The following is a 22,813-nucleotide window of genomic DNA, read 5'->3' on the forward strand; positions in this document are numbered from 1 at the left end:
ATAAGGTAACCACTGTGACTGTCACTTATAAAGTAACCACTGTGACTGTCACTTATAAGGTAACCACTGTGACTGTCACTTATAAAGTAACCACTGTGACTGTAGTGAAGGGAATAAAAGCATCAGCACATTTTTTGAGAAGCCTGGCCCTGAACTGATGCTACAAACACTGGTAAAGCTGCAGTGTTGCTAGTAGCCATCTGCTCAGCACAGCATGTCAGTATTACAGCAGGGCAGGCAGGAGGACTGACATCATATGGACACTAACACGCTCAGTTCCTGCATGCAGCGCTAGTTCTGTCCCTCCTTTCTCATAGAGCCTGCGCGCCACGGTACTTGTAGACTGACACTGTAGACTGACACTGTAGACTGACACTGTAGCCTTTGTAAGTATAAATGATCATCACTAACTAAACAATCTGTTAGTAATGCCCATTTATACTAACTCTGTACAAAAATGATCAGATTCAGCTTAATTCATCAGACTCTGCAGCGGCTCCCGCCTCCCCTGAATCGATGCTCATCCAACCTGTTACCACACTCTCTGGTGGTGTCTCTGTCTGTCATTAGTGACTGTCACTCACAGCAGCCCCCCAAAATGTCAGGCAGCCTCTGCGAACGCCTGTAGTCACGCTGCTGCTGTGTAGGCTTGCTAGTCTAATTTAACAAACAGATAAGATCAATGATCATTGCCAGGCTTGCCAGCCCAGCAATATTTGTTTACCAAAAACGCAACCTACCTCACCTGTTGTTCTGTTGCAGCGTTCAGTGCTGTGACTGTGAGTGCGTGTCTCTCTGCTGCAGCTGCCGCCTGCCTGACCTGAGCCTCACCTCAGCCTGTGGTTCTTTTTCCGCCCGGCACCAAGAGGAAATTGCGTGCGCTGGCGCATGAATGTCATGTTCGAGTCCTCCCCAAAATGGCCGCAGAGAAATAACAATGGGCCGGCCTCCTACTAAAAACGATCCTCTGGCTCTGACCTCTGCTCTCTCAGATTGATGCCTGAATGATTATGTTTATGCAACATATAATACCTGCCGGTATTACATGTTGCATAAACATAATCATTATATTATTCACAACAAATAATTTGGGCACTCGGTATGTGGGCGGGGCTAAGATGACCGGCGGCCAACCGGGCAAATGCCCGGTATGCCCTATGGCCAGTCCGGGCCTGGCAAACAGCAAGGAGAGAGAACAAGAATACAGACTTTATTCAGCAGCATCCATCTTAACAACAACTGCCCTCCCCCTCTGATCACATGACAAAATGTTAACTGTTTATAATACACAGCGTGAACTAAGCATAACTACTGAACTTAAAATATAACATGCTAGTGAAAGTGCTAATATATATTGTGTAGCTTTATGTATATAGTGTAGCTGTAATGCACTAGTAGAGGATATGACAGTGACAATGGGCTCAGTGCTAGTGAAAGTGCTAATATATATTGTGTAGCTTTATGTATATAGTGTAGCTGTAATGCACTAGTAGAGGATATGACAGTGACAATGGGCTCAGTGCTAGTGAAAGTGCTAATATATATTGTGTAGCTTTATGTATATAGTGTAGCTGTAATGCACTAGTAGAGGATATGACAGTGACATTGTGCTCAGTGCTAGTGAAAGTGCTAATATATATTGTGTAGCTTTATGTATATAGTGTAGCTGTAATGCACTAGTAGAGGATATGACAGTGACAATGTGCTCAGTGCTAGTGAAAGTGCTAATATATATTGTGTAGCTTTATGTATATAGTGTATCTGTAATGCACTAGCAGAGGATATGACAGTGACAATGTGCTCAGTGCTAGTGAAAGTGCTAATATATATAGTGTAGCTTTATGTATATAGTGTAGCTGTAATGTACTAGTAGAGGATATGACAGTGACAATGTGCTCAGTGCTAGTGAAAGTGCTAATATATATTGTGTAGCTTTATGTATATAGTGCAGCTGTAATGTACTAGTAGAGGATATGACAGTGACAATGTGCTCAGTGCTAGTGAAAGTGCTAATATATATAGTGTAGCTTTATGTATATAGTGCAGCTGTAATGCACCAGTAGAGGATGTGACAGTGACAATGGGCTCAGTGCTAGTGAAAGTGCTAATATATATTGTGTAGCTTTATGTATATAGTGTAACTGTAATGCACTAGTAGAGGATATGACAGTGACAATGTGCTCAGTGCTAGTGAAAGTGCTAATATATATTGTGTAGCTTTATGTATATAGTGTAGCTGTAATGCACTAGTAGAGGATATGACAGTGACAATGTGCTCAGTGCTAGTGAAAGTGCTAATATATATTGTGTAGCTTTATGTATATAGTGTAGCTGTAATGCACTAGTAGAGGATATGACAGTGACAATGTGCTCAGTGCTAGTGAAAGTGCTAATATATATTGTGTATCTTTATGTATATAGTGTAGCTGTAATGCACTAGTAGAGGATATGACAGTGACAATGTGCTCAGTGCTAGTGAAAGTGCTAATATATATTGTGTAGCTTTATGTATATAGTGTAGCTGTAATGCACTAGTAGAGGATATGACAGTGACAATGTGCTCAGTGCTAGTGAAAGTGCTAATATATATTGTGTAGCTTTATGTATATAGTGTAGCTGTAATGCACTAGTAGAGGATATGACAGTGACAATGGGCTCAGTGCTAGTGAAAGTGCTAATATATAGTGTGTAGCTTTATGTATATAGTGTAGCTGTAATGCACTAGTAGAGGATATGACAGTGACAATGTGCTCAGTGCTAGTGAAAGTGCTAATATATATTGTGTAGCTTTATGTATATAGTGTAGCTGTAATGCACTAGTAGAGGATATGACAGTGACAATGTGCTCAGTGCTAGTGAAAGTGCTAATATATATTGTGTAGCTTTATGTATATAGTGTATCTGTAATGCACTAGTAGAGGATATGACAGTGACACTGGGCTCAGTGCTAGTGAAAGTGCTAATATATATTGTGTAGCTTTATGTATATAGTGTAGCTGTAATGCACTAGTAGAGGATATGACAGTGACAACGTGCTCAGTGCTAGTGAAAGTGCTAATATATATTGTGTAGCTTTATGTATATAGTGTAGCTGTAATGCACTAGTAGAGGATATGACAGTGACAATGTGCTCAGTGCTAGTGAAAGTGCTAATATATATTGTGTAGCTTTATGTATATAGTGCAGCTGTAATGCACTAGTAGAGGATATGACAGTGACAATGTGCTCAGTGCTAGTGAAAGTGCTAATATATATTGTGTAGCTTTATGTATATAGTGTAGTTGTAATGCACTAGTAGAGGATATGACAGTGACAATGGGCTCAGTGCTAGTGAAAGTGCTAATATATATAGTGTAGCTTTATGTATATAGTGTAGCTGTAATGCACTAGTAGAGGATATGACAGTGACAATGGGCTCAGTGCTAGTGAAAGTGCTAATATATATTGTGTAGCTTTATGTATATAGTGTAGCTGTAATGCACTAGTAGAGGATATGACAGTGACAATGGGCTCAGTGCTAGTGAAAGTGCTAATATATGTTGTGTAGCTTTATGTATATAGTGTAGCTGTAATGCACTAGTAGAGGATATGACAGTAACAATGGGCTCAGTGCTAGTGAAAGTGCTAATATATATTGTGTAGCTTTATGTATATAGTGTAGCTGTAATGCACTAGTAGAGGATATGACAGAGACAATGGGCTCAGTGCTTGTGAAAGTGCTAATATATATTGTGTAGCTTTATGTATATAGTGTAGCTGTAATGCACTAGTAGAGGATATGACAGTGACAATGGGCTCAGTGCTAGTGAAACTGCTAATATATATTGTGTAGCTTTATGTATATAGTGTAGCTGTAATGCACTAGTAGAGGATATGACAGTGACAATGGGCTCAGTTACTAATTTTATGAATTTGCAGCATTTAAACAATGTTAAAAAGTATCCAATTTGTCTTTGAAATGTTTGCATTTTTTCTTTTGTCTGATTGGCTGTTGCTTAACATGTGACTCCTCTGCATGTATTATGGGAGATGTAGTTCAGTATTGAACTGACCTTTGTTCCCCTCCCATTTACTTCCTTTGCAGCTGCTGCTGGGTGAGTGAATCAGGCTGTGTGTATTGTGTGATAAAACGTTATAGTCACTTTATAGTCTTCTTAAATAGTTTATAATTGTTGTTCTTTTAATGCATGTTATTCAGCATCTTGTGCCAGGCATTGGGATACTTAGTGCTATTCTTCTCTTGGTTTTAGGGAAGGGTTAATACAAACTGTGCTGCTCTCTGTGCCAGGGAAGGGTTAATACACACTGTGCTGCTCTCTGTGCTAGTGAAGGGTTAATACACACTGTGCTGCTCTCTGTGCTAGTGAAGGGTTAATACACACTGTGCTGCTCTCTGTGCTAGTGAAGGGTTAATACACACTGTGCTGCTCTCTGTGCTAGTGAAGGGTTAATACACACTGTGCTGCTCTCTGTGCTAGTGAAGGGTTAATACACACTGTGCTGCTCTCTGTGCTAGTGAAGGGTTAATACACACTGTGTAGCTCTCTGTGCTAGTGAAGGGTTAATACTCTGTGCTGCTCTCTGTGCTAGTGAAGGGTTAATACACACTGTGCTGCTCTCTGTGCTAGTGAAGGGTTAATACACACTGTGGTGCTCTCTGTGCCAGGGAAGGGTTAATACACACTGTGGTGCTCTCTGTGCCAGGGAAGGGTTAATACACACTGGTGCTCTCTGTGCCAGGGAAGGGTTAATACACACTGTGCTGCTCTCTGTGCCAGGGAAGGGTTAATACACACTGTGCTGCTCTCTGTGCCAGGGAAGGGGTTAATGAACTCTGTAAGGGGATAATACAGTCTGTGCTGCTCTCTGTGCCAGTGAAGGGTTAATACACACTGTGCTGCTCTCTGTGTTAGTGAAGGGTTAATACACACTGTGCTGCACTCTGTGCTAGTGAGGGGTTAATACACACTGTGCTGCTCTCTGTGCTAGTGAAGGGTTAATACACACTGTGCTGCTCTCTGTACTAGTGAAGGGTTAATACACACTGTGCTGCTCTCTGTGCTAGTGAAGGGTTAATACACACTGTGCTGCTCTCTGTGCCAGGGAAGGGTTAATACACACTGTGCTGCTCTCTGTGCCAGGGAAGGGTTAATACACACTGTGCTGCTCTCTGTGCCAGGGAAGGGGGTTAAAGCACACTATACTGCTCTCTGTGATAGTGAAGGGGTTAATGAACTCTGGAAGGGGATAATACAGTCTGTGCTGCTCTCTGTGCCAGTGAAGGGTTAATACACACTGTGCTGCTCTCTGTGTTAGTGAAGGGTTAATACACACTGTGCTGCACTCTGTGCTAGTGAGGGGTTAATACACACTGTGCTACTCTCTGTGCTAGTGAAGGGTTAATACACACTGTGCTGCTCTCTCTGCTAGTGATGGGGTTAATACACACTGTGCTGCTCTCTGTTTTAGTGAAGGGTTAATACACACTGTGCTGCTCTCTGTGCCATTGAAGGGTTAATACACACTGTGCTGCTCTCTGTGCCATTGAAGGGTTAATACACACTGTGCTACTCTCTGTGCTAGTGAAGGGTTAATACACACTGTGCAGCTCTCTGTGCCAGTGAAGGCTTAATACAAACTGTGCAGCTCTCTGTGCCAGTAAAGGGTTTAATACACACTGTGCAGCTCTCTGTGCCAGTGAAGGGGTTAATACACACTGTGCTGCTTTCTTTGCTAGTGAAGGGGTTAATACACACTGTGCTGCTCTCTTTGCTAGTGAAGGGGTTAATACACACTGTGCTGCTCTCTGTGCTAGTGAAGGGTTAATACACACTGTGCAGCTCTCTGTGCTAGTGAAGGGTTAATACACACTGTGCAGCTCTCTGTGCCAGTGAAGGGTTAATACACGCTGTGCAGCTCTCTGTGCCAGTGAAGGGTTAATACACACTGTGCAGCTCTCTGTGCCAGTGAAGGGTTAATACACACTGTGCAGCTCTCTGTGCCAGTGAAGGGTTAATACACACTGTGCTGCTCTCTGTGCCAGTGAAGGGTTAATACACACTGTGCAGCTCTCTGTGCCAGTGAATGGTTAATACACACTGTGCTGCTCTCTGTGCCAGTGAATGGTTAATACACACTGTGCTAGTGAAGGGTTAATGCACACTGTGCAGCTCTCTGTGCCAGTGAAGTGTTAATTCACACTGTGCTGCTCTCTCTACTAGTGAAGGGTTAATACACACTGTGCAGCTCTCTGTGCCAGTGAAGGGTTAATACACACTGTGCTGCTCTCTGTGCTAGTGAAGGGTTAATACACACGGTGCAGCTCTCTGTGCCAGTGAAGGGTTAATGCACACTGTGCTGCTCTCTCTACTAGTGAAGGGTTAATACACACGGTGCAGCTCTCTGTGCCAGTGAAGGGTTAATACATACTGTGCTGCTCTCTGTGCTAGTGAAGGGTTAATACACACGGTGCTGCTCTCTGTGCTAGTGAAGGGTTAATACACACTGTGCTGCTCTCTGTGCTAGTGAAGGGTTAATACACACTGCAGCTCTCTGTGCCAGGGAAGGGTTAATACACAGTGTGCTGCTTTCTGTGCCAGTGAAGGGTTAATACACAGTGTGCTGCTTTCTGTGCCAGTGAAGGGTTAATACACACTGTGCTGCTCTCTGTGCTAGTGAAGGGTTAATACACACTGTGCTGCTCTCTGTGCTAGTGAAGGGTTAATACACACTGTGCTGCTCTCTGTGCTAGTGAAGGGTTAATACACACTGTGCTGCTCTCTGTGCTAGTGAAGGGTTAATACACACTGTGCTGCTCTCTGTGCTAGTGAAGGGGTTAATACACACTGTGCAGCTCTCTGTGCTAGTGAAGGGTTAATACACACTGTGCAGCTCTCTCTGCTAGTGAAGGGTTAATATACACTGTGCTGCTCGTTGTGCTAGTGAAGGGTTAATACACACTGTGCTGCTCTCTGTGCTAGTGAAGGGTTAATATACACTGTGCTGCTCGTTGTGCTAGTGAATGGTTAATACACACTGTGCTGCTCTCTGTGCTAGTGAAGGGTTAATATACACTGTGCTGCTCGTTGTGCTAGTGAAGGGTTAATACACACTGTGCAGCTCTCTGTGCCAGTGAAGGGTTAATACACACTGTGCTGCTCTCTGTGCTAGTGAGGGGTTAATACACACTGTGCAGCTCTCTGTGCTAATGAAGGGTTAATACACACTGTGCTGCTCTCTGTGCTAGTGAAGGGTTAATACACACTGTGCTGCTCTCTGTGCTAGTGAAGGGTTAATACACACTGTGCTGCTCTCTGTGCTAGTGAAGGGTTAATACACACTGTGCTGCTCTCTGTGCTAGTGAAGGGTTAATACACACTGCTGCTCTCTGTGCTAGTGAAGGGTTAATACACACTGTGCTGCTCTCTGTGCTAGTGAAGGGTTAATACACACCAGTCGCGTCACTAGGGGGTGCAGGCCGCACCTGGGTGACACCACCAAAAAAAAATTATTTTTTTATTTTATTGAAATTCAAAGAAATACAATGTAGAGATGCATATATTTTTTTATTAGAGGGGCCAGCATTTGTGAACATTAGTGGGACTGGGGAAGTTGTAGACACTTAATTTTTTTGAGCCAGCGCTGCAATTTCCACAAATAGTTTTCCCGGCTGCTTTTGCTTGTTTGTACTTTGCTCCACTGCCCAATTTCACTATGAATGTTGTGGGCGTGCCGTGGGGCTTGCAAAGTTGTGCTGCTAGCCTAAACTTTGAACAAAAAGATTAAGCGCCACAGGTGATTACCCTTAAGCTTTATACGTGAGGCCTCCTAGCTGGCCTCGGATTGAATGTCAGATAATAGGGAATATGTATAAATCGCCTCAAACGGCTGGGTAATATCTGGACCAATGTGCTGACCAGACACTTATCTAGTTAAAAAGCCCTTAAAAAGTCAAGTTTAAAAGCCCATTAAAAGGAATTAACAGTAAAAATCTTAATTTATTACAAATAACATAAAAACATATAAGCATATAATAATAATAATAATAATATATAAGATCCGGATCTAGTGAGTCTCCAAATAATGCAATAATTGTCCAGAAATGTGATTTGGATAAAGTCCAAAGAGTGCCTGGTTAAAAGTCACAAAGAATTTATCCTCCAGGTGTTGGCGATAGTAGAATTAAAGTGATGAAGATGATGGTGAAATCAAATAATGATAGAATCAAAAATTGTAGAAGGTGTGTAGAAAAAATGTTGAGAACAAGTGAAAAAATTCCATTTAAAAATATGATGAGTAAACCAAATAAGTGGCCATATACAGGGAGTGCAGAATTATTAGGCAAGTTGTATTTTTGAGGATTAATTTTATTATTGAACAACAACCATGTTCTCAATGAACCCAAAAAACTCATTAATATCAAAGCTGAATAGTTTTGGAAGTAGTTTTTAGTTTTGTTTTTAGTTATAGCTATTTTAGGGGGATATCTGTGTGTGCAGGTGACTATTACTGTGCATAATTATTAGGCAACTTAACAAAAAACAAATATATACCCATTTCAATTATTTATTTTTACCAGTGAAACCAATATAACATCTCAACATTCACAAATATACATTTCTGACATTCAAAAACAAAACAAAAACAAATCAGTGACCAATATAGCCACCTTTCTTTGCAAGGACACTCAAAAGCCTGCCATCCATGGATTCTGTCAGTGTTTTGATCTGTTCACCATCAACATTGCGTGCAGCAGCAACCACAGCCTCCCAGACACTGTTCAGAGAGGTGTACTGTTTTCCCTCCTTGTAAATCTCACATTTGATGATGGACCACAGGTTCTCAATGGGGTTCAGATCAGGTGAACAAGGAGGCCATGTCATTAGATTTTCTTCTTTTATACCCTTTCTTGCCAGCCACGCTGTGGAGTACTTGGACGCGTGTGATGGAGCATTGTCCTGCATGTAAATCATGTTTTTCTTGAAGGATGCAGACTTCTTCCTGTACCACTGCTTGAAGAAGGTGTCTTCCAGAAACTGGCAGTAGGACTGGGAGTTGAGCTTGACTCCATCCTCAACCCGAAAAGGCCCCACAAGCTCATCTTTGATGATACCAGCCCAAACCAGTACTCCACCTCCACCTTGCTGGCGTCTGAGTCGGACTGGAGCTCTCTGCCCTTTACCAATCCAGCCACAGGCCCATCAAGACTCACTCTCATTTCATCAGTCCATAAAACTTTAGAAAAATCAGTCTTGAGATATTTCTTGGCCCAGTCTTGACGTTTCAGCTTGTGTGTCTTGTTCAGTGGTGGTCGTCTTTCAGCCTTTCTTACCTTGGCCATGTCTCTGAGTATTGCACACCTTGTGCTTTTGGGCACTCCAGTGATGTTGCAGCTCTGAAATATGGCCAAACTGGTGGCAAGTGGCATCTTGGCAGCTGCACGCTTGACTTTTCTCAGTTCATGGGCAGTTATTTTGCGCCTTGGTTTTTCCACACGCTTCTTGCGACCCTGTTGACTATTTTGAATGAAACGCTTGATTGTTCGATGATCACGCTTCAGAAGCTTTGCAATTTTAAGAGTGCTGCATCCCTCTGCAAGATATCTCACTATTTTTGACTTTTCTGAGCCTGTCAAGTCCTTCTTTTGACCCATTTTGCCAAAGGAAAGGAAGTTGCCTAATAATTATGCACACCTGATATAGGGTGTTGATGTCATTAGACCACACCCCTTCTCATTACAGAGATGCACATCACCTAATATGCTTAATTGGTAGTAGGCTTTCGAGCCTATACAGCTTGGAGTAAGACAACATGCATAAAGAGGATGATGTGGTCAAAATACTCATTTGCCTAATAATTCTGCACTCCCTGTGTATGTATGTGTGTATATATATATATATATATATATATATATATATATATGTATAAAAACCAAAAAATCAAAAAATCATACACGTGTTGAAAAGTGATTAAAAAAGGAAAAAAGAAAAGAAAAAAATCAGTGAGACCAAAAAACATACAGAGTTTTCCAAAGGTGATTCTAGTATTTGTTGTGTCTGTAAATCCTATTTGGTGCAGTATCCTATAAAAAATAAAACAACATAGTGTAGATAGTACAAATAAAGTGACAATAATTGAAATATTGCTTACCCAATATCGATGCGTTTCGGCCCCTATGAGGCCTTTTTCAAGACATGCAATTGTGTGACACAATTGGCCTTATATAGGGTAAGCAATCAAACAAATAAAGCTAATTTTGGCGCCAAAACCGTGACTTTTTGGGCCACCCACTTCCTGTTTGTGTTGTTTTGTGGGTAAAAAGATCTAACCCACTTCCTGTTTGTGTTGTTTTGTGGGTAAGAAGATCTAACTACATTAAAAATATATTAAAAATAGGGCTGTGTGCACTACTTCAATATGTATATATAATTGTGTTTAATATGTATAAAATTATATCTTATTTTAATCATGAGTCATATCCAAATTTGTGTAATATTAAAAATAATAACGATGTTAATGACATCACTTCCGGTTTCGTCAAAACCGGAAGTCTACCAAAGTTAGATTCTATTAAAATACTTGGTTACTGATTCAATTGAATAAGTGAAGAATCAGTGAAGGCCCAAAAGCTAACTTATCATTGATAGTCCGCTAGTTAAAAAATGGTCAAACATAAATTGTAAAGGTTGTGTTTCACCGTTATTACGCCAAAACAGGAAGTCTAAAACCGTCACTTCCGGTTTCGGCACCCAACGGTCTTATGGAACTAATCAGAGATTATTAATAATGGTCAGGGGATATTAAGCTTGTGATGTTAATTTTGTAGTAGGAGCTAACTGAGGCGGCATAAGCATAGAAGTTACTTTACTGTATGTATACCTCATGTTATTCCAGAATCGCCAAACCGGAAGTCCAAAAATATCACTTCCGGGCCTTCACTGATAGGTTCTTATTCAATTGAATCAGTAACCAAGTATTTTAATAGAATATAACTTTGGTAGACTTCCGGTTTTGACGAAACCGGAAGTGATGTCATTAACATCGTTATTATTTTTAATATTACAAAAATTTGGATATGACTCATGATTAAAATAAGATATAATTTTATACATATTAAACACAATTATATATACATATTGAAGTAGTGCACACAGCCCTATTTTTAATATATTTTTAATGTAGTTAGATCTTCTTACCCACAAAACAACACAAACAGGAAGTGGGTTAGATCTTTTTACCCACAAAACAACACAAACAGGAAGTGGGTGGCCCAAAAAGTCACGGTTTTGGCGCCAAAATTAGCTTTGTTTGTTTGATTGCTTACCCTATATAAGGCCAATTGTGTCACACAATTGCATGTCTTGAAAAAGGCCTCATAGGGGCCGAAACGCGTCAATATTGGGTAAGCAATATTTCAATTATTGTCACTTTATTTGTACTATCTACACTATGTTGTTTTATTTTTTATAGGATACTGCACCAAATAGGATTTACAGACACAACAAATACTAGAATCACCTTTGGAAAACTCTGTGTATGTTTTTTGGTCTCACTGATTTTTTACAATTTTTGCTTTTTTCTTTTCTTTTTTCCTTTTTTAATCACTTTTCAACACGTGTATGATTTTTTGGTTTTTATATATATATATATATATATATATATATATATATATATATATATATATATATATATATATATATATATATATATATATATATATATATATATATATATATATATAGCCACTTATTTGGTTTACTCATCATATTTTTAAATGGAATTTTTTCACTTGTTCTCAACATTTTTTCTACACACCTTCTACAATTTTTGATTCTATCATTATTTGATTTCACCATCATCTTCATCACTTTAATTCTACTATCGCCAACACCTGGAGGATAAATTTATTGTGACTTTGTGACTTTTAACCAGGCACTCTTTGGACTTTATCCATATCACATTTCTGGACAATTATTGCATTATTTGGAGACTCACTAGATCCGGATCTTATATATTATTATTATTATTATTATTTGCTTATATGTTTTTATGTTATTTGTAATAAATTAAGATTTTTACTGTTAATTCCTTTTAATGGGCTTTTAAACTTGACTTTTTAAGGGCTTTTTAACTAGATAAGTGTCTGGTCAGCACATTGGTCCAGATATTACCCAGCCGTTTGAGGCGCTTTATACATATTCCCTATTATCTGCTAGCCTAAACTTGCCTGCCTATCTGTGCTCACTGCTCAGTGGCGTGTGGAGCAGTGGAGTCACTCACTGCTGTGCTGTCTCTCTAATCGGGAACTGGGAAATCATGAGGGGGATGACTGTCTGACACTGTCTCTAAAGTTACGGTACACTAAGTGCACACTAAAGAGGTAGGAGGGGAGGGCAGGTGGGGGTCTAGGGGAGGGCAGGTGGGGGTCTGGGGGTGGGCAGGTGGGGGTCTGGGGGTGGGCAGAGTGCAGAGGTGATTGGCCATAAGAAGCGGTAGACACACGGCCCGGGGCTGTGCACTGACAGACTTGGAACAGAGTCAGAGAGCAGAATTTTCATAGTTTGCGCGCCTAAACCTTTTCTTTAGTGATTTGATGCTCTGCTGAGCCAGGGAGCAGCTCTAGGCATGAGCTTCATAATTAATGCAGTGCAGTTTACATATTTTGTATGTGTGTCCCCGAGTGTTTCTGTGCTTGTCTGAGTGTTTGTATGTGTGTGTGCCTGTGTTTTTGTGTTTGTTTGTTTGTGTGTGTGCTTTCTGGGGGGAGGGGGGGTGACACCATAACGTACTGCACCGGGTGACACCAACCCTAGTGATGCCACTGATACACACTGCTTTTCTCTGTGCTAGTGAAGGGTTAATACACACTGTGCTGCTCTCTGTGCTAGTGAAGGGTTAATACACACTGTGCTGCTCTCTGTGCTAGTGAAGGGTTAATACACACTGTGCTGCTCTCTGTGCTAGTGAAGGGTTAATACACACTGTGCTGCTCTCTGTGCTAGTGAAGGGTTAATACACACTGTGCTGTTCTCTGTGCTAGTGAAGGGGTTAATACACACTGTGCTCCTCTCTGTGCTAGTGAAAGGGTTAATACACACTGTGCTGCTCTCTGTGCCAGTAAAGGGTTAATACACACTGTGCTGCTCTTTGTGCTAGTGAAGGGTTAATACACACTGTGCAGCTCTCTGTGCTAGTGAAGGGTTAATACACACTGTGCTGCTCTCTGTGCTAGTGAAGGATTAATACACACTGAGCTGCTCTCTGTGCCAGTGAAGGGTTAATACACACTGTGCTGCTCTCTGTGCTAGTTAGGGGTTAATACACACTGTGCTGCTCTCTGTGCTAGTGAAGGGTTAATACACACTGTGCTACTCTCTGTGCTAGTTAGGGGTTAATACACACTGTGCTGCTCTCTGTGCTAGTGAAGGGTTAATACACACTGTGCTGCTCTCTGTGCTAGTGAAGGGTTAATACACACTCTGATGCTCTCTGTGCTAGTGAAGGGTTAATACACACTCTGATGCTCCCTGTGCTAGTGAAGGGTTTCTGGGGGGAGGGGGGGTGACACCAACCCTAGTGACGCCACTGATACACACTACTGCTCTCTGTGCTAGTGAAGGGTTAATACACACTGTGCTGCTCTCTGTGCTAGTGAAGGGTTAATACACACTGTGCTACTCTCTGTGCTAGTTAGGGGTTAATACACACTGTGCAGCTCTCTGTGCTAGTTAGGGGTTAATACACACTGTGCAGCTCTCTGTGCTAGTGAAGGGTTAATACACACTGGCCTAGATTTAGAGTTGGGCGGTAGCCGTGAAAACCAGCGTTAGAGGCTCCTAACGCTGGTTTTGTGCTACCGCCGGTATCTGGAGTCAGTCAGGAAAGGGTCTAACGCTCACTTTCCAGCCGCGACTTTTCCATACCGCAGATCCCCTTACGTCATTTGCGTATCCTATCTTTTCAATGGGATCTTTCTAACGCTGGTATTTAGAGTCGTGGCTGAAGTGAGCGTTAGAAATCTAACGACAAAACTCCAGCCGCAGAAAAAAGTCAGTAGTTAAGAGCTTCTGGGCTAACGCCGGTTTATAAAGCTCTTAACTACTGTGCTCTAAAGTACATTAACACCCATAAACTACCTATGTACCCCTAAACCGAGGTCCCCCCACATCGCCGCCACTCGATTAATTTTTTTTAACCCCTAATCTGCCGACCGCCACCTACGTTATACTTATGTACCCCTAATCTGCTGCCCCTAACACCGCCGACCCCTATATTATATTTATTAACCCCTAATCTGCCCCCCACAACGTCGCTGCCAGCTACCTACAATAATTAACCCCTAATCTGCCGACCGCAAAGCGCCGCCACCTACGTTATCCTTATGTACCCCTAATCTGCTGCCCCTAACACTGCCGACCCCTATATTATATTTATTAACCCCTAATCTGCCCCCCTCAACGTCGCCTCCACCTGCCTACACTTAATAACCCCTAATCTGCCGAGCGGACCGCACCGCTACTATAATAAAGTTATTAACCCCTAATCCGCCTCACTCCCACCTCAATAACCCTATAATAAATAGTATTAACCCCTAATCTGCCCTCCCTAACATCGCCGACACCTAACTTCAATTATTAACCCCTAATCTGCCGACCGAATCTCGCCGCTACTGTAATAAATGGATTAACCCCTAAAGCTAAGTCTAACCCTAAGACTAACACCCCCCTAAGTTAAATATAATTTAAATCTAACGAAATAAATTAACTCTTATTAAATAAATTATTCCTATTTAAAGCTAAATACTTACCTGTAAAATAAACCCTAATATAGCTACAATATAAATTATAATTATATTATAGCTATTTTAGGATTAATATTTATTTTACAGGTAACTTTGTATTTATTTTAACCAGGTACAATAGCTATTAAATAGTTAAGAACTATTTAATAGCTAAAATAGTTAAAATAATTACAAAATTACCTGTAAAATAAATCCTAACCTAAGTTACAATTATACCTAACACTACACTATCAATAAATAAATTAAATAAAATTCCTACAAATACAATTAAATAAACTAACTAAAGTACAAAAAATAAAAAAGAACTAAGTTACAAAAAATAAAAAAATATTTACAAACATAAGAAAAATATTACAACAATTTTAAACTAATTACACCTACTCTAAGCCCCCTAATAAAATAACAAAGACCCCCAAAATAAAAAAAATGCCCTACCCTATTCTAAATTACAAAAGTTCAAAGCTCTTTTACCTTACCAGCCCTTAAAAGGGCCCTTTGCGGGGCATGCCCCAAATAATTCAGCTCTTTTGCCTGTAAAAAAAACATACAATACCCCCCCCAACATTACAACCCACCACCCACATACCCCTAATCTAACCCAAACCCCCCTTAAATAAACCTAACACTAAGCCCCTGAAGATCTTCCTACCTTGTCTTCACCATGCCAGGTATCACCGATCGTTCCAGGCTCCAAAATCTTCATCCAAGCCCAAGCGGGGGCTGGCGATCCATAATCCGGCGGCTGAAGAGGTCCAGAAGAGGCTCCGAAGTCTTCATCCTATCCGGGAAGAAGAGGCGATCCGGACCGGCAATCATCTTGATCCAAGCGGCATCTTCTATCTTCATCCGATGACGACCGGCTCCATCTTGAAGACCTCCACCGCGGACCCATCTTCTTCTTCCGACGAATGACGGTTCCTTTAAGGGACGTCATCCAAGATGGCGTCCCTTGAATTCCGATTGGCTGATAGGATTCTCTGTGCTAGTGAAGGGTTAATACACACTGTGCTGCTCTCTGTGCTAGTGAAGGGTTAATACACACTGTGCTGCTCTCTGTGCCAGTGAAGGGTTAATACACACTGTGCTGCTCTCTGTGCTAGTGAAGGGTTAATACACACTGTGCTGCTCTCTGTGCTAGTGAAGGGTTAATACACACTGTGCTGCTCTCTGTGCTAGTGAAGGGTTAATACACACTGTGCTGCTCTCTGTGCCAGTGAAGGGTTAATACACACTGTGCTGCTCTCTGTGCCAGTAAAGGGTTAATACACACTGTGCTGCTCTCTGTGCTAGTGAAGGGTTAATACACACTGTGCAGCTCTCTGTGCCAGGGAAGGGTTAATACACACTGTGCAGCTCTCTGTGCCAGTGAAGGGTTAATACACACTGTGCTGCTCTCTGTGCTAGTGAAGGGTTAATAGACACTGTGCTGCTCTCTGCGCTAGTGAAGGGTTAATACACACTGTGCTGCTCTCTGTGCTAGTGAAGGGTTAATACACACTGTACTGCTCTCTGTGCTAGTGAAGGGTTAATACACACTGTGCTGCTCTCTGTGCCAGTGAAGGGTTAATACACACTGTGCTACTCTCTCTGTGCCAGTGAAGGGTTAATACACACTCCTGCTCTCTGTGCCAGTGAAGGGTTAATACACACTACTGCTCTCTGTGCTAGTGAAGGGTTAATACACACTGTGCTTCTCTCTGTGCCAGTGAAGGGTTAATACACACTGTGCTGCTCTCTGTGCCAGTGAAGGGTTAATACACACTGTGCTGCTCTCTGTGCCAGTGAAGGGTTAATACACACTGTGCTGCTCTCTGTGCCAGTGAAGGGTTAATACACACTGTGCAGCTCTCTGTGCCAGTGAAGGTTTAATACACACTGTGCTGCTCTCTGTGCCAGTGAAGGGTTAATACACACTGTGCTGCTCTCTGTGCCAGTGAAGGGTTAATACACACTGTGCTGCTCTCTGTGCTAGTGAAGGGTTAATACACACTGTGCTGCTCTCTGTGCTAGTGAAGGGTTAATACACACTGTGCAGATCTCTGTGCTAGTGAAGGGTTAATACACACTGTGCAGCTCTCTGTGCTAGTGAAGGGTTAATACACACTGTGCTACTCTCTGTGCTAGTGAAGGGTTAATACACACTGTGCAGCTCTCTGTGCTAGTGAAGGGTTAATACACACTGTGCAGCTCTCTGTGCTAGTGAAGGGTTAATACACACTGTACAGCTCTCTGTGCTAGTGAAGGGTTAATACACACTGTGTTGCTCTCTGTGCCAGTGAAGGGTTAATACACACTGTGCAGCTCTCTGTGCCAGTGAAGGGTTAATACACACTGTGCAGCTCTCTGTGCCAGTGAAGGGTTAATACACACTGTGCAGCTCTCTGTGCCAGTGAAGGGTTAATACACACTGTACAGCTCTCTGTGCTAGTGAAGGGTTAATACACACTGTGCTGCTCTCTGTGCTAGTGAAGGGTTAATACACACTGTGCTGTTTTCTGTGTTATTGAAGGGTTAATACACACTGTGCTGCTCTCTGTGCCAGTGAAGGGTTAATACACACAGAAGCACAACTGTAGCACAAGTTATGTTTATGAGTTAGTCATTTACAGCAGCTACACACAGGGCAGGGGAATAAGATAAAACGTTATATAAATCAGTATTAGACACTGAGTATCATGTAATGTGTATAATGTGCAGCTCACGCGTCATCACACAGGTGTAGTTTATTCATTTGTAAAGCAGACAACAGCTAAAGTGTTATATTATAAATAAATATATGTGTAGATATGAATGTATGGGAATGATTAGCTGCATTATGGTCAGATTTGCCAGTGATGGGCCCTAACTCACAGGGGCCGCAGGTCAGTATTTAGGATCTTTATGGGCTGCGTATACATTTTGTCTGTTAAACACACAAATAATATATTTATAACAACTGTCCAGTTGCACAGGGCAAGTTCTAGGGCTCTTGTTTGCCAGACCTACCAGAAGCCCCCAAAGTGCACATTATCAGTCCTGCTTTATTTAGGGGTGCACGGTAACTAGCGCAGAGGGGCGCACGGTAACTAATAACCCCCACATCGTTTGCCTTATTTGTAGGAGCCAATCTGACCTTGTTACTGAGTAGACAAAGGGTTGTTATGTTAGTTTGTTAGCAACACTTGTATTGTTTTACATGATCTTATCACCCTGCTCAGACTAACTAGGGGCAGATATGTAGCAGGGTCAGTTTTAAAGTGACATTAAAGTGAATGTAAATTATATGCGTTCTAATATACAGTACGAATTCTCAATATACTTGCAATGTAAACCGCAATGTTATTTTTTTTAAATAATGAACTTATGATATTATAATTTATATTATAACTTAGCGACGTCTTGAACGATAACTCCATCGCGTATAGAGCAGTCCCTCCTGCTCTCTTACGTAGCACTGAGGAGAATTAAATTTGCGCATGCGTTTTTAAAATGCAGTTAATATGCGCATGCATGCCCTGATCCGTTTCTAATCGTACTCTTCAATCTATTAGTCATTGCGTGAACGAGCATGGATTGTCAATGACGATTCGTTAGGGAACGCATGCACTGTTTGATCGCGTGACGTTTGAAAAAAGGGGCTGGACGCCACGGGGTATGAGCTATTATTCGTTAAAGGAAATGTCAATAAAATTAGAAACGAGGTACAAGATGGCGGGCGGAGGAAGAAAGTAAGCGAAATAGGGTTATAAATCGTTCGATTATGATTTATTATTACATTTAAAAAAAATGATGACTTAAACTAACTATTATTTTATGAAATTAACAAGATGATCAAGAGAGATGACAGTGACTTTACATTCACTTTAAACCTAAAATATTTCTTTCTTTTATAGAAGTGGCAAGAGTTCACGATTTGCTACATATGGGATATACATTCCTACCTGGAAGAGGCAACGTTTCCCAAACCTTAAAGGGACATGAAACCCACATTTTTTTCTTTCATGATTCAGAAAGAGCACGTGATTTTAAACAAATTTCTAATTTACTTCTATTATCTAATTTGCTTCATTCTCTTGATATCCTTTGCTGAAAAGCATATCTAGATAGCATCAGTAGCTGCTGATTGGTTGCTGCACATAGATGCTTCGTGTGATTGGCTCACCCATGTGCATTACTATATCTTCAACAAAGGATATCTAAAGAATGAAGCAAATTAGATAATAGAAGTAAAATGGAATGTTGTTTAAAATTGTATTCTCTACCTGAATCATAACAGAAACATTTTGGGTTTAGGGTCCCTTTAAAGCCTATAAATACCCCACCCACCTAACTCATGTCTCAGTTTAAACTTTGCCTCCTTTGGAGGTGGTTAAAGTATGATGTGCTTGAGATACGTGCTTCAGTGTATATTGAAGTCCGTTTCTTTTCATCAGAGTACAGTATTGGTCAGAGGGAAGTAAGGGGAGTATTGCCTAAGGTTAACCTGTAACTAGCTCTGTATATACCTTATTATGGGCTATCTGTAAACCGGTCGCAGGGATTCATGCCTCCATTTATAGTTCTCTACATACTCCCATATACGTTGCTCTGCTGATATGTTTCAGCATTGGTTAGCCTGTCTGCTTTCAGTGGATGAGTGTCTATCAGCATTATTACGGTATTTTTTTTTTCTTTTTACAGACACTCCTAGCCAATTTGGGCACTTTTCTGTTTTAAAGTTAATGCTTTATATATAGTGTTATATTGCAGCCCAGGGACAGAACTGTTTTCTTTTGAGTTTGATGAACAGTATTTTAACCGCTATTACCTTAGTTTTCTTTTCCACAGTATAAAAATATTATGTTACAGATCTCACAAATCTAACGATGCTTACCTTGTCGCTTGTTTTTTTACTATGAGTGTGCTGCCGTGTAGCGTCTCCTTTAAACCCGCCCTCTTATGACATATTTTTTGCGCTGTAATTTTGCACGCTTTTTTGCCCTGATTTTTGCACCCTTTTTTTTCTTTAAATAGTAATTAATTTTAGCTCTTAGACACCCTCATTTGACTATAGAGGCTTTATACACTACATAAGTTTATGTTCTTAAAGCGCTCTATACAGTGTTTTTATAACCTTTTATTTATTGACAAAGACTTTTCCAATCCTCAAATTTCTTTTTTTAAGCTAAAATAGATTTTTTAAAAATTGTAATTTAAAAAAAAAAAAAAAAAGAAATTCTACATTTGTTTCTATGCTATAATGGAACACCCTGCTTCTGTCCCTGAAATCACCATAGGACATGAGTCTGTTCAACACATTTCTAAGCTAAGTGTGTCCCTTGCAAAACTTCAGAAGTGCTAGTGTCCCTTGCAAAACTTCAGAAGTGCTATCTTCAGCAATTTTATGTGACTCATGTATATTATATTTATCACGCTCTAATGATGTCCCTATGGTTTCAAATGCTCCTTCTGTTTCTATTTCACAGATGGATGTAGATGACGTACCCTCAGCAATGAAGACATTTATTGCTGCTTCAATTGAGAAGGCCCTGACTGAAATTCTGCCTTCAAATAAGCGAAAGAGATCAACCAATGTATTACCTTCAACTAGTAAAGTATGTACTGATCAGATGAATACTGACGTATCTTCTCATGATGAGGATTCCTCAGATACTGAGGCTCCCTCGTCGAATATTGAACCAGATAAATCTTTTTTGCTTAAAATTGAGCATATGCAATCTCTTTTAAAAGAAGTTATAGTCACTTAAGAAAATAAAGAAGCTAAACCTTCTGAGGATATTCCTTGTAACAAGTTAAATTTCTTTTTCAAGTCTAACATTGCTATTCCAGAGATATTTCCTGTTCCTAACATAGTCTCTAATATCTCTTAAGAATGGTCTAAACCTGGTACTTCTTTTAACCTTTCTTCTAGGTTTAAAAAATTGTATCCTTTACCGGTTGCCAAATTGGAGCTATGGGAAACTATCCCTAAAGTAGATGGGGCTATTTCTTCTCTAGCTAAGTGCACTATGATTCCCTTAGAGGATAGTACTTCTTTTAAAGATCCTTTGGATAGGAAACTTGAATCTTTTTAAAGAAGAGCTTATTTACATACTGGTTATGTTCTTAGGCCAGCTTTATCAATTGCTGATGTACACGCTGCATCTACTTTTTTTCTCTCTAATCTTGCTCAGCAATTTTTTTCAGACACTGAATGTTGTAATATTCTTCATTTACTACAAGAGGCAAATCCTTTTTAATTGCGATGCAGTATTTGACATAATCAAGATCAATGTTAAAACTATGTCTTTAGCTATTCTTTCAAGATGGAACAATCATCTGTACTTCTGATAGCTCCTGTTTTTAGGATCTAGTATGCAGATCTAGTTCGGATGTCCAACGACCCGCCATGGCATCTTCCTCTAAAACCAGTCCTTCTGTCTCAAGGTCCCTTCTTTCATCCAGACATAAAATCTCTGAACTTAATGGCGTGGAGATTAAACGCCTAGTTCTCAGTCGCAGAGGTTTAATGATACAAGCAAGAAAACCTGTTTCCAATAATTTACTATAAGGTTTGGAAAAACTTATATTTCTCTTGTTAAGTGTATCCAGTCCACGGATCATCCATTACTTGTGGGATATTCTCCTTCCCAACAGGAAGTTGCAAGAGGATCACCCACAGCAGAGCTGCTATATAGCTCCTCCCCTCACTGCCATATCCAGTCATTCTCTTGCAACTCTCAACAAAGATGAACGTAGTAAGAGGAGAGTGGTGTATTATAGTTAGTTTTTTAACTTCAATCAAAAGTTTGTTATTTTTAAATGGTACCGGAGTGTACTGTTTCATCTCAGGCAGCATTAGAAGAAGATCGTCTGGAGACCTCTATACAATTTAACAAAAATACATTTATTAAAACATAATTAAAAAAATATATAATGTATTGATATATGTTAGGGACGTCTCCCTGGATTTAAAATAAACAATGTTGGGTTATATAAAAACAATACAATATTTAGCGTATTTGTGTGATCTTTCTAAAAAATTCCACCTTTCTAATTTTATTATCCTTATTCCACCTTAATAATTGAGTGCCGCAGTTGTAATGGCTTTTTTCTCAGTATTGCTATTTTCAATCAAAAAGTAACAATGTCTCTCTTCATAATTCAATAAATTGTAATAATGTATTTCACTTGTCTTTACAATGTCTTTTGTTGTTTTCTATAACTTGTAGACTTGACTGTAATATGGATAGTTCTATTTATGTATAAGGATGGGCTTACCGGGTCTTCTGACACATCTGTGTCTGATGGAATCAAGGTGTTTCTTACCGGTATCTGCCTTTTCTCTTTGCGTAAAGCAAGTTTCTTTGATATCAAAAACCTAGACCACGCTCTTTGGTATCGAAACCTGGACCACGCTCCTGCGTGTATGGGTTTCTTTTATGCTGCCGGCTTGAAGCAACTTTTACCTCTGCAGTTTGGGTTCTGTGTTTCCCGGGCAGCCTCCTGAGACAGGTATTCGCGATGCACGCTTCCAGCGTGTGTGTGAGAACTCGGACTTGGATTTACAAACGGCCGTTTGTTTTAAACTTTCTTTCCCTCTGCTTCTTTCAAAGTGGGGTGAGTTTAATGGGTGTCCAGTTCTTTGTAGTGTAGAGAACGTCTACGCGTTTCACCAATAGGCTTTATCAAGACGCATCCGTCTTGATAAAGCCTATTGGTGAAACGCGTAGACGTTCTCTACACTACAAAGAACTGGACACCCATTAAACTCACCCCACTTTGAAAGAAGCAGAGGGAAAGAAAGTTTAAAACAAACGGCCGTTTGTAAATCCAAGTCCGAGTTCTCACACACACGCTGGAGGCGTGCATCGCGAATACCTGTCTCAGGAGGCTGCCCGGGAAACACAGAACCCAAACTGCAGAGGTAAAAGTTGCTTCAAGCCGGCAGCATAAAAGAAACCCATACACGCAGGAGCGTGGTCCAGGTTTCGATACCAAAGAGCGTGGTCTAGGTTTTTGATATCAAAGAAACTTGCTTTACGCAAAGAGAAA

The 22,813-nt window shown here is 40.6% G+C and overlaps 1 protein-coding gene across 1 annotated transcript in view; it reads right to left on the reverse strand.

The window, feature by feature from the left end:
* Positions 1-22,813, reverse strand: part of LOC128659760 (oocyte zinc finger protein XlCOF6-like) — a 308,094-nt gene that overhangs the window by 72,082 nt on the left and 213,199 nt on the right. The window contains exon 4 of the mRNA XM_053713339.1: positions 13,514-13,526. Within this exon, the coding sequence (XP_053569314.1) occupies positions 13,514-13,526 (13 nt within the window). The remainder of the gene's footprint in view (positions 1-13,513; positions 13,527-22,813) is intronic.

This window comes from Bombina bombina, chromosome 5 (genome assembly GCF_027579735.1).
Source record: "Bombina bombina isolate aBomBom1 chromosome 5, aBomBom1.pri, whole genome shotgun sequence".
NCBI lineage: Eukaryota > Metazoa > Chordata > Amphibia > Anura > Bombinatoridae > Bombina > Bombina bombina.